Source organism: Schistocerca nitens, chromosome 3 (genome assembly GCF_023898315.1).
Source record: "Schistocerca nitens isolate TAMUIC-IGC-003100 chromosome 3, iqSchNite1.1, whole genome shotgun sequence".
Lineage (NCBI taxonomy): Eukaryota > Metazoa > Arthropoda > Insecta > Orthoptera > Acrididae > Schistocerca > Schistocerca nitens.
This window is the reverse complement of record NC_064616.1, coordinates 920,865,716-920,879,488: the sequence shown is the minus strand read 5'-3', so window position 1 is coordinate 920,879,488 and position 13,773 is coordinate 920,865,716. Positions and strand designations below refer to the sequence as shown.

The 13,773-nt window shown below is 38.7% G+C and overlaps 1 protein-coding gene across 2 annotated transcripts in view; it reads right to left on the bottom strand.

The window, feature by feature from the left end:
* Positions 1-2,305: 2,305 nt before the first annotated feature.
* LOC126248986 (neither inactivation nor afterpotential protein G-like) overlaps positions 2,306-13,773 on the bottom strand; it is a 194,180-nt gene continuing 182,712 nt past the window's right edge. For both annotated transcript variants that reach the window (XM_049950549.1, XM_049950550.1), the window contains one exon: positions 2,306-2,581. In XM_049950549.1, the coding sequence (XP_049806506.1) occupies positions 2,452-2,581 (130 nt within the window). In that variant the 3' untranslated portion in view covers positions 2,306-2,451. The remainder of the gene's footprint in view (positions 2,582-13,773) is intronic.

Below are 13,773 nucleotides of genomic sequence, written 5' to 3'. Positions count from 1 at the left end.
TGCACACAGCCACTTACCTGCCACTTTGATTGTTGATCTCCGGTATGGAGTTGAAGCAACATGAATTATCTGTCATGCAACATCAGTTTGAGTTTATGCTGAGCCAGGTTAGAGCCATCATTGCTGCCATTGTTATACTATTTACACACAATGATTAAAATATTGTTATTTGCTATCCTTCTTGGTGCTGCAATTTTTATGGCCAGCAGTGTATTATTTCTATTGATTCCATTTGCTGTTTTATGAGTGCATTGTGATACTGGCATTTGTTCCTTGTCAGCAGTCTTAGTGCCACTGATGAAACTGTATAGAACTGGTACCATCCAGGTTGGCAGCAATACTTTTGTGTGGCACACATCACAACAGCTGGTACAGTTTCATTTAGTTTACAAACAGAAAAGTTTTACATTTATGGAAGGTTTATGTTGTACCACAATTGAAGTCTTGTGACTTGTCAAAAGTGGCCTTAAGAGAGGCAGGATTATGTTTGTCAAGGTTTGTAAAACATGCCACCTCTGCTCAGGTGGTGGTTACAAGTCCCAGATTTTATATGTCAGCAAGATTCAGTTACTGAATACCATTGCGGTGTATGCCTGAATGTTGGTGTGGCAACTATCGACCAAGTTGAGTGTAATATCTTTGTTTTGGCAAGCTCTTTGTGCCTAGTCTGTGTCCAAGTGCGAAAGTGTACACATGTGCTCCGAGAATCAAGAGTGTATATAACTGGATATGTGTGCTTCTGAGTAACAGAATAGTGCTTATTACATGGGGTATAGTGTACATCATTGAATCTGGCAATCCTATGGCACTAAACCCATACTAGTGACCCCGATGTGATTGTCTTTAGTGTGTTCGGCTTCTCTTAACCCTTAGCCACCACTTGCCGAAAATTCCACACTGTCATCTGTTGATCTGCAGAGCTCGATGAAGGTATTGAGGTCGTTCCTGAGCTCATGAAACAGCCAAATCTGTAGTTGTTTCCAGATCTCTCCCACAAAATGGCCTCTCGGGAGCTTGGATTACAGTAGTACGCCACTCCTCCAGATCATATCTGCGACTCGACATTCGTCAACCACTTTAAGGAGCTAATCACTAACATTCACGTGCCTGCTCCTCGACCGCACTCCTTCCCTCCTGTATTTCTGAATAAGAACTTGGTGTCATGCACTCACATCATGGTGTGCAATGGCACTGTCTGACCAGCACTCAGACCTCCATACTCAGGCCTGCACAGAGTAATATCGCAGCGTACCAACACATTCGAAGTGCTCATAGCACACTTCAAACGGTATCTCTCTGCTGCCTCAAACTGGCATAGTTTCTGGGAGATCTGCCTTATACCCCACCCAGTCAGCCCCCACCCCCTGCTACACCCGCCTCGCATGAGGCATCTACCGATGGACCTCAGGTGAGTGACGCCCATTCCCGCACGTGTGACGTTACCCACTCCCAGTCGTGTGATGGTACTACAGGCGCATGTGACATTCCCCTACAGAGTGACGCGTGTGATGACTCCCCCTCCTACAGGCATCCCCCCACCTTTCCCCTGTTAGGATTTAGTGGCGTAGCAGGGGCCAGCCTCAGAATGTGTGATGTTGCCGACGACAACTCGTGTGGAGATTCTGTCAACCCGTATATGGAAGTGGTAGTGAATGTCAACACAGATTTTATTTGCAGCTCTAAAGTGTTTTTTGTTATGCATCTGGATAATGTGTGTGTCTTGTACAAATGGGCCGTCCACCCCCCCTCATTGACTCGAAAACTTCAGTTACTAATAAAATGTAAGGTATGGTTTCGGTTTAAACACCCTCTCCCTCCCCCCTGGGTGTTTCCTTTACATGTATGCCTCAATATTTATGTTTTGTGCTCCACACTGTAGGGAGGGAGGGGGGGGGGCTAATGCGGCAACTATCGACCAAGTCACATGTAATATCTTTGTTTTTGCAAGCTCTTTCAGACTAGTCTGTGTCCGCATGCAAAAGAGTACACACATGCACTGAGAATCAAGAATGTATATAACTGTATATGTGTGCTTCTGAGTAATAAAATAGTGCTTATTACATGTGGTATAGTGTACATCATTGGATCTGGCAATCCTACAACACTAAACCCACATTGGAAATTAAAAGACAAACAATGCATCTAGAATGTATTAGTCCATACTTTCCAGCATCTGAACTTTTTTTTGCCCTCTAAGAATATATTATGGATTGTTCAACTGTGTTTGAGGTAGTTTGAAGACATGCAATAGTAAACAAACAATTCTTACACTGAGTCCTTCTGCATCAGCAAAGATATGGTACAATTATATTTCTTTATTATTATTATTCAACCAAAAAGGTATTAGATAGCAAATGTACAGGTCTCTCAACCAGTGTACTCACATGATCTTAAAAAAACAATATTCTGTAAGGAAAGTGTCAAAATTATAACAATCTTGAACCACTCACATCATGGTGTATTCAGTATGAAACTTGATGCTCTGTCTGCCATTGCTATGAGGACTGAATTTGGATGACCAGAAAGAGGAGTTGGTAGTATACTTGCATCCATTACTCGAAGACCTTGAACACCATGCACCCTGGAAGGTTGATAGAGAGAGAAAAATTATAAGAATTATTGTCACTAGAACAAGTGATATTTTTTGACTTGACAGAACTGTAGAGAAATTATCAGTGAGTGAAAATGGAATCTGAATCCATAAAAGAGAAGTAATAGGAATAGAATTTATAATAAAATAAAACAGAATTTGTAAAGTGGGTAGTAAATCCACGCAAAAATAAATGCTTAGTTTCCTTAAGGTGATGAAGGGAAAAAAAGGAGAAGAAAATATCAGTATGTGATACACATGTGAGCAAATTACAAAGAGCTCAACATAGAGGGAGAGCTAGTAGACATGGAAAAGTAATTAGTGAAAAACTTGAAATGGATATAGCAAACAAACAGACAGAAACTGTAGCTACAGAGCTCTATTTTATCATTGTCAAAATGTTGTTCAACATCAAAAATAGCATTAAGTTACTGAAAGACAATGATATTTGGATGAATGATAACATGGAATATATTCTATAGAGAGGAGGGCAAATGATGCAAAGATCATAAGGCCCAAACATGAGATAAGATAATAACTGAAAAACAACAGTTTGACTCATATGTTACAAAAACACATTTGTATGGTCCTAAATTTTAAAAGCTGCATTACAGGCCTTACGAAAAGATACTGGTTTTTATTTACAGTATCAAAGTTCTTGTGTAAAATTCTGTGTTGTTTATATACTTTTCAAATTAAAATGGAATCAATATGTGGATAAAAAATCAGTTTATAGTGTTTTTGATACAAAAGTAACTCTAGTTGTCTTGAACTTTAGGTGTGAATTTTGGTATATTTCACATACATTCACTCCCTGCAACCTTGTGGGGTAATATTCCAACAAAATGTATCTAACATCAATGAAATATTTATTTTGCAAAACCTAACAATGAGAGCAATACATAGATTACATAACCAAGCATCTTGAAGACGCTCATGGTGTCCACAAACGAGCAATAGGAAGATCACATAGATGTATTTATTGATGAAACAAGCCTGGAAGAAGTTATATCTGTAAAATATTTGGGAATTACATTAGACAATGAGCTACAATATAGTTAACTTAGATACAAGGTTTGTTATAAAGTACAAACTGTAATATTTATTATGAAACAAGTTGCACAATATACCAACAATCAACACAGACAGAGCTGATGAAAAAGATCCTGAATACTCAGTTGTTCAACTTATGAAGTATGTGGCAGAGAATTTACAGCAGGCTGTTCCAGCACTGCCCATAGGCCACGGGCACCCAACAAGTACCTCTCAGCTTACCCGTAGCTAGGCAATGGTAGTATAGCCTACCCACTAGGCAGCCTTACTAAATGTGTTCTACATATGCACTAACCGCTTGGCCATCCCTGCCCAGGAGTGCTTGGGTGGAGCAATATGTTTATGTCTGCTATGGCCCGGCTAACTGACTGCTCCCAATGTCCTCTGTTTGTCCACCCCTTCCCACCACTGCCTGCAGCCAAGTACTTGATCTGGAATGGTCTGATTGATGGGACAGTATGAGTGTGAGGATATTAAAACTAACTTCTTAATGATTAATTAGTTCAACAAGGATTTTACAATGTAAGGGAGTACATATGAAAATAGAGTGGTTTATTATCTGTATGTATCTATTGTAATCACCTTTGTGAAGCTGTGTAAGTAACTAAAAGTAAGATGTCAATCTAAAATTAGAGATTAATTTAAAGTGTCTTATTGTATATTTTGTATGATTATGCTGTAGTTACCTGTGTGAAAGAATGTAAAATAACTTCAAGGCACGAATATAAATCTACAGTAGTTATATGTAATACGGCTGATTGTCATATTTGGCAATTATTTGTTCTGAGTTGTTATTTATAGGCTGAATATTAAGATATTAGAGTAGACTGATTTGTTTTGTATCACAAGCACACACTTCATACATAATCTAATCAAATGGTACCAATTAAAAACTAATCAATCATGGCCTATTCCTGATCCTTGGAGTTCAGTAAGGCTAAAAGTAGGAAATTTGTGTTGTGTTAATATTTGACTGTTAGTTGTTATGAAATTGCTGAATAATGTTATATAAAATTAAAATGTATTCATTTTTGTGAATAAAAGTTTGACAGTTTGAAAAAAAAGACAGATTTCTCTATATAAAATCCATCCTCTTGCAACACTAGAGGACCTCACAAAATTAATTTTGGTCATGCCCCACTACTGTTGACCATATGGGCAGAGAAGTTTGCCTATTTATGTAAAGCTGAGGGCTATGCCAGCATTAGAACAGTTACTGGCAAGGCCTCCCATGCTGGACAGGTCTCAACTGATGACCCTGAGAAGCATGTCCCACAATGCCCTGTCTCTTCCCACATCCATTTTCATTGTCCTTCCCCAATTTCCAGGTACACAACAAAAGGTATGATGCAAACTGTGCTGAGGGATGTGTGGCACATGAGAAGATGTGTCATGAATGGACTTTCTGGGGACACTGGGTGACCTTGCTGAGTAAAAACCTTACACCAATGTGAGGCTGCACTGGCGTTGAGCTAATATAGCTCCAATTCTCATGCGAATAAAATGGACTAGACAGAAAAAAATTTAAAAAAATGAAGGACCTGATAATACTTCAAATACACAAACAGCAGGGTTGGAACTGTTACTACTACTAGGTTGGGTGACAGACCAGTCCAATAAGTAGAAAACCTTAAGTTGTACCAAATCAAGATCAAGTCCTTGTCTGGGGCTGAGAGGAGGAAACTTCTCAGAGAACAAAAAGAAAAGGCAAAAATAGCTTCCTAAACATAAATGGGGTTAATTATATAAAAAAAAGAAGGAAAGAAGAAGAAGAAGCTGTTTCAGAATGAAGGGGGTAAACAGACCACTTCCACCTTCAAGAGAGGGAACAGGAGAATGAGGGGGAATCTAGCAATCCCACTTCTCAGGATAACCAGATCCAGAAAAAGCTGACGCAAGAAATAGGAAAATGGGCCTAGCAATCTCGATTTTTAGGATGAAGGTATCCAACGGGGATATCCAGTGGCCAGCATCATCTTGTACCAAGAGGAGCTGCTTCAGATTGCTCTATTTGTGAAGCTTAGGGAGGGGAGACAAGTCTAGGCCTCCAATTCAGGAGGGTCTATTTGGGCAAAGGTGCTCTAATATTTGTGTGGGGTTGGAAACAGTGGATTGGCTTAAGGAGATGGTGCCCAAAATATCTTTTTGGGATGTGGAAAAGCTACAGGCTAAGAAAACAGCTGAACTCTTTAAGACCATGAAGAGGTCAATTTGGGTACTGAAACTTTTTAAGAACACTTGTCTAAAGCCAGCCGGAGTGGCCGTGCGGTTCTAGGCGCTACAGTCTGGAACTGCGTGACCGCTATGGTCGCAGGTTCGAATCCTGCCTCGGGCATGGATGTGTGTGATGTCCTTAGGTTAGTTAGGTTTAAGTAGTTCTAAGTTCTAGGGGACTGATGACCTCAGAAGTTAAGTCCCATAGTGCTCAGAGCCATTTGAACCATATTTGAACTTGTTTGAACTTGTCTAAATACTCTGAGAAAGTATGGGTTCAGAATCATAAGGTCTTGACAGAGGATTGGGAGGTAATCAACCAGAGGATTGTGTGTAATGCTCAAACCCATGTGGTGGAAGTCAGTGAGGAGTACCCAGTGGCAATGCCAGAACAGTACCTGAAACTGTATTTAGGGTTCTTGCAGTTTACCATATGGGTAAGTAAGGATATTGGAGGTGACTATGGTAGTAAGATTGTGGCTGGAAGTGTTGCAGATAAACTTGAAACACAGTAAGAGCATAACTGCCACCTTGAGTTATGTTCTTGGAAGATAGTAAGTGGACATGACCCTGATCTAGGTATCCTGTTTATATTTACAGGGCATACAAGGTCTCGAAGGAACTGGAGATAAGTTTATTTATGCTACAAAATCCCAGAATGCATTTATGCGAGGAGTGTAATTTCATTCATGCCAATGGTGGACTTTTGTGGTTATCAGGGTCAGGATGAAATAGCATCAATAAGGAATCCTCACAAAAATACCAACAAATCCAGGAGGCACTGTAAGGAAGGAAGGTTGTAGGTATACAAGGACAGCACATGTGACACTAGATGTACTCCTCAAGACTTACTTCCCTCAGTGCACTCTGACAGATAACACAGACCAAGATTCAGTCCCTGTGAGCCTGTGAGGCACTGGTTTACATGTAACCAATGGGAGAGCTTTGAATCTGCAAGACAATGTGTTGATATGAAGAAAATGACGCAGATGGTGGGAACATTTCAACTGTTCCAGTCACCAGGTGCAGAAAGAATCTTTCTGGCTCTAGTGCAACAAGCAGATGAGGCATTAGTCAGACTCCTATGCAGACTGTTCAAAGACAGTCTAGCAGCAGGAGTCACACCAAATGCTTGTAGGACAGTGAAGGTTATTTCCACTCCAAATCCAGGTTAGGAATGATCACGCCAAGGACATGAGACCAATCACTCAGTCCTACTAACTTATAAAGATGTCTGAAAATCTTGTTAATGTATATATTAGGGGAAGATGGTTAACTGAGGTTCCTCTACATGAAAACCAACATGGATAGTAACAAGGTAAATCAAGCGAAACAGCACTTCACCAGCTTGTTGCAAAGGTGGGAAAAGCTCTACACACTCAAGAAAGTGCTTTCTGCATTTTCCTGGCTATCTGTGGGGCTTTTAGAAATATGATTCTCAAATACATGTTTAGAGCTGCAGAAGAGCATGGCATTAAGACCACTATATAGAGGTGAATTAAGACAATGCTGAGTAGATGAAAGCTAGAAGCTACCATGATGAATGAGAAAATGGTGATCAACAACACCTTAGGGTGTCCACAAAGAGGGAGTCTGCTCCCACTACTCATGAAAGAGTGAAATGCTTGAGGTTACTTTTATTAAGGATATGCAGACAATTTAGTCATAGTAATACATGGCAGGCAAATTTACAAGTACCATCAGAATAATGCTACACTGTAATCTGAAAATTGTGTAAAATCTTGTGCAGGAAACAGGCTCTAGCATCAGTCCCAGGAAAACTGTTGTAGTGCCGTTCATGAGGGAGCATATCCAGGTATATACTGCAGTTTTAAGCTCTTTGATGAAATTCTTCAGTAGAGGGCATAGTGAAGTATCTACGGCTGATCCTGGGTATGAAACTATTATGGATCTCTCACATAAGGAATATATGTTCCAAGGCAAAAGGTGCTCTCATGTGAACTAGGACCTTTGGTAAAAATTAGGTCTAAGCCTCAGATGCATATACTAAATATACACCTCTGTAACCAGACCTATGATAAATTATGAGACTACAGTGTGGTGGAATAAAGTAGAATAGAAGGTGGCTACTAAGGACCTCAAAAAGGTCCAGGATTGGCCTGCCTAGCCATAACAGTTGGAATTAGCAGCACACCATTGCTGAAATGGAAATCACGCTGGGATGCCCCCGTTACACCTTTGGGTTACAATTGAGCCAGCAGAAGGGGCATACAGGTTAAAAACTGGAAACCCTTATGATGTTCAGAATCCCACACAAATACAATAAATGTTGTAAATTTCAAATGATACAGCACAGTAAGCAGTTGTCCTTTTCTTTCAGGTTTTATTAGGTAAATCTAGATTTCAGCTAGTGCCTAGCCATTACCAGGGCACTATTTCATGGTATCAATGCATGTCCTAGTTCATCAGTCATCTCTTGTTCAGTCTGCTGTCACAGTTCCTTCAAGACTGATTGCTGTGCTCTATCATTTGAAAGTCATATCACAGTTGAGCACACCCATATTCCTAATGGAATAAAACTTTCAGGGTAGCAACTGGAAGTAGAGAACAGTGGAAGAATGAATGACAATGCCATTCGTGCAATATAATCTGGTTAACTGATGGTTGAAAACAGATGAAGATGCTATGACAGGGTTCTACAAGGTACAGCCTAAACTAGAGATCACAGTCTCTCTAGGGAAGCTGGCCACAGTATTCCAAGTGAAAATATTTGCTATCAGAGCTTGCATGGAAGGAGAATCTGCATAAATGCTACGAGCATCATAGCGTCTACATTCATTCAGACAGCCAAGCAGCTCTGAAATCTCTATCAGCCCCAGAAAGAAGATCCAATATCATTGCAGAATGTCATGAAGCCCTTGTGTGGCTAGGGGAAAGCTGCTCTCAGTCCCTTGTCACTTAGGAATTAGTGGCAAAGAACAAGTTGATAGGCTGCCTAGGACAGGAATAATGACTATATCTGTTGGACCAAAACCTGTCCAAAACATCACTAAGGTGTTGATAAGAACAAAAATACATAGCGGGATCAATAGGCAGCATGCAGAATTTGAGCAGTTCTCGGGTATCCAATTGGGTAGCGTCATAATTTCTCCACAATATTTCAGCAGACGTACACACTGCCATCTTCAGGTGGTTCCTGATGAATGCTGTGCTGTTCCTCTCGGTGCCCTATATATACTAGCCGTTACTCCCTCCACTGTTCCTCTCCTGGAGTCTTTGGTGTGGCCGGCATGGAGGCTACTGGATGTGGTGGGGGAAGCGGCGCCTGGGTCTGAACTGGGGTCTGCAGTCTCCCTGCGGTACTCAATCTCTGGGACCGCATCTTTTTCTCCAGGCTGAGTGCAGGGTTCCAAGCCTGACTAAGCTGAAGGCCACTGTGTTTATTAATTAGATTGTCCTGTAGTTGAATTTTGATGGCCTCTTTAGTAATGCAGTCCCGGAAGTAGGAGGACTGACAGAATATTTTTGTTTTTCCATAGTCCATAGTATGGCCAGTCTTTATACAATGATCAGCCAAGGCTGATTTAGTGGCCTGGTCTAATTCGGTATGGCGCTTGTGTTCGATGCACCTCTCTTCTACAGTGCGGACTGTCTCCCCAGTGTATGATTTTCTGCACTAACAGGGAATTTGATAAATGCCCTGTTTTCAAAGGCCTAGGTCATCTTTTGCTGAACCCAGTAGAGTCAAGGTTTTTGCAGGAGGTCAGAATACACATTTCACATTGTGTTTCCCCAGGATTCTACCAATTTTTCTTGAGGTGTTTCTGATGAACGGAATGCATGCCAATGACTTGTGTTCTTCTGTTTCTTCCTCTTGTTTTCTTGGTGCAGTCTGTCTGAGTGTGTGTCTTATTTGCTTCTGGTTGTACCCATTCTTCCGAAATGTTGTCTTGAGGTGCTTGACTTTTGTGTCTTATAACTGCAGTCTCATTTCTATATGAATTGTAGCCAACCTTTCACTCCCTGTATTTTATGCCTGTTGCCTCCAGAATTTCAAAGCATGTATTTCAATCAATATTGTTGACAGCTTTCTCTAAATCTACAAATGCTATAAATATTATTTGATTTTCTTCAAGCTATCCATTAAGACATGTCATAGAGTCAAGTATTTTTCGAGGTTGGCTTTTCTTTCTTCTGTAAATAATTTATGTGAGTATTTTTGAAACCATGACTTATTAGTTAATTAGTTGGTTGGTTGCATGTTCCATTGATCAATCACACAGAATGGTAGCCGTCATGATGTGGAATGTGTCAAGTGCACAATAAATGCACATATGAAACAAAATGTTTTAATATATACATATTACAATACAGAGTTAAAGATTAATATTTCTATGATTTACCCCATTCCCCTAAATGGCAAAAAATGCATATACTATATTTTTAGATTTATTTATTCCTATTCAAGAATTCATCTATGGTATAGAAGGAGTTGTCAAGGATATATAATTTCAATTTATTTTTGAAGCTGTTACTGCTGTCTGTCAGACACCTTATTTCATCTGGTAATCCGTCAAAAATTTTTATAGCAGCATATCTTACCCCTTTCTGTGCCAAGGACAGGTTGAGCAAAGGATAGCATAAGTCTTTCTTTTTCCTGGTATTATAATATTGAATATCATTGCTGTTTTTAAACTGGTCCATGTTGTTGAGAACAAATTTCATTATTCCCAATCTTTTAAAAAGATGCCTACAAGATGTGCGACTATGAACCCCACACGTTATTCTAACCACTTTCTTTTGAGCAGTGAATACTTTTTCTCTAAATGTTGATTTACCACAAAATATTATTCTGTATGACATCAGAGAGTGAAAGTATGTTAGCTTACTAATTTCTATATCCTCAAAATTGGCAATTATTCTGATCGCAAAAGTTGCTGAACATAGTTGCTTTAGGACATCCAAAATACGAATGTTCCAATTAAGATTCTCATCTATATGTACAACAAAAAACTTAGTATTCTCTACACTGTCTACTGGCTTCTGTTGACGTGTTATATTTATTGAAGGAACTGTACATTTCAACAGGAAATTGGATGTACTGTGTTTTTTCAAAGTTTAGAGCAAGCCCATTTGCAGAAAACCAATTAATGACTTTTCCAAAGACCTTATTTGTATCATTTTCAATTTGTTTTTCTTTTACTGGATTAATAATGATGCTTGTATCACCAGTAAAAAGTGTCAGTTCAGCTTCCTGTTTCAGATAGGAATGGAGGTCATTCACATAAATCAAAAACAGAAGAGGACCCATGATTGAAACCTGTGGAACACCTAAAGCAATATCACCGCAGTTAGATGAAGTGGCAAACTTATTTAAATCACATGACCCACATAATCAAACTTTTTGCTTCCTGTCTGTAGGTATGACTTAAACCACTCGTACGCTATTCCATTTATACCATAGAATTATAATTTCTGAAACATAATGTCATGTTTCACACAACAAAGTGCCTTGGACAAGTCACAGAAAATTCCTATTGGTGACATTTTACTATTTAAAGACTCTCTTATGTGGGCAGCGAAATTGTATATTGCTGTCTCAGTCAAACAGCATTTTTAAAATCCGAACTGTGATTTACGTAGTATCCCATTGCTGTAGAGATGGCTAACCACTCTTAAGTACATTACTTTCTCGATGATTTTTGAGAATGCTGTAAGCAAGGATACTGGCCAATAATTATTGACATCTGTGGTGTCCCCCTTTTTGTAGAGAGGCCTGACAATGGCATATTTTAACCTGTCAGGGAAAATACCTTGAGTTAGTGATGCATTATGTGTGTGACTCAGAACATCAGCTGTAATTGCTCCACATTATTATAATGTCTTATTAGAGATGTCATCTACTCCAACAGAACATTTATTTTTCAGAGATTTAATAATTTTACTTACTTCACAAGAGGTTGTTAGGTGAAACTTAATATGACTAAATTTTTTCAAAACAGACTCTCCTATGTACTGCCTAGCTTTTTCTTTTGAACTGTTCTCCACAATTTTTTCTCCTACACTTAAGAAATGAGTGTTAAATACATTAGCTACTTCAGTACTGTTGGTTAGGATGGTCTTGTTCTCTTTAACAGTAATACTACCTACCCAAGTGGTTACTTTTCCTGTCTCCCTTCTAACAGCATTCCATATTGATTTGATTTTATTGCCGGAGTTGTTAATTTCTTGTCTAACATACATATTTCTTGATTTCCTTACAACTTTTCTCAGTATGCTGCAATAATTTTTTGGTGTAAAACTACTTCTGGATCTTAACTAGTTCTTGCTGTCTCATACAGTTTTCTTTTTCTTTCTGAAGACACTTCAATACCTGCAGTAATCTAAGGTTTCTTTGAAAAGTGTGTGGTGTTACACTTAGTAATTTTCATAGGGAAACAATGTTCAAACAGGGGTATAAATATATCAAGAAATATTTTTCACTTGTCATTATGGATAGTAAGGTAATATTCACACCTATTTTCTTTGGAATTGCAATTATTATATTCTTCTTGAAATCTGAGGGCATTTCACTAGTCTCATATCTCTTGCTCACCACGTGGAATAGTTTTATCAACGTTGGATCTCTCAAGGATCTCACCAGTTCTGAAGGAATACCTTCCACTACAAAGGTGTTGTTTCAACTTGTCTTTTAGTGCTGTTGTGAATTTACAGGCCCAGTTGGCTTTTTGCTCGGCCTGCAAGCACAGTGTGAAGCATTAACACAGTGATTAGGTGAAGTGGTTTAAGCATGGCATGGCTGAGTGCTGAGGACAAAAGGCAGGTAGCCACATGTAAAGGAATAAAAAATCCCGAAAAGGGTTGGTGAGTGAGTAAGAGAGAGATCCATGGTTGAACTGTCAAAAGTGTCACTTGGAAAATATTAGCCAGAAATATTGCACACAAAAATACTGACATCTCATCCAATGGACCTATGTAATAAATGAGGACATCAAATTATGCACCTTTGCATCACAAGTTCAATGCAGCACCTCAAGAAACTGTGCAAAACCCAGTTTTTGATTGAAAATGATTTTTATTATCAATGGTCAAAAAACACTTTAAATTATACAACTGTCAAACAATTGCTGCCACATGTGTAAATGATTTGTCAAACTGGAAATGGACTGTACAATAAACACATACTAACCTAGTTTAACTGTAACTTAACTTGATCTAGAGTAATGATATTTTTGATGAACAGTACTCAGTTACGTTGACTAGAGCTCAATGTACTCCACAGCAATGTGTATCAAGATGTTAACATGTGTTACTTACACCTTTATCCTTATCTTAAATGTATTTGTCTTTAGGTATGTACAATATTTCTGCTCCAAAATTAGCATTACATTATTTAATTTAAACAGGTCACCAATTAAATCGACCATAATTCAGATTTGGTGCAGGCTACATGAAAACCAAGAATATGCATTCTGTATTAATATGACACTTTAGTGCATATATAAATATTTCATGTATTTCATTGTTTTACAAATATCTGTGATATCACCATATTATGTTTCCATTAATATGCACTATAATATGTACACTAGACTGTTTTGTACAGTCAAAAAGTAACCAACATGAGAAATTATTCATTTCAATATGTTTAGCTGTAAGAAGAACAATTTTTATTCAATGATTGTCATTGTAGCAATATTTTTATAACAAATCATGAACACTACTTTCCGTGGTATTGATTCTGAGGTGTTAAATAGGTGGTGCTACTGTGTCTTGGGGTCTTTTTTCATAGTCAGCCAGTTGTGGGCAGTCAGCCTGTGTGCATGGAGAGCTGATGGTAAGTCTGGGTATTGCTCAGCTGGGAAATTAACTTAGTTTTTGAGTCATAGCACAGCCCTGCTAAAACAACATTAAAATTTTATGGGTAATAGAGTTCAAGCAGCAAGTAGTGGCTT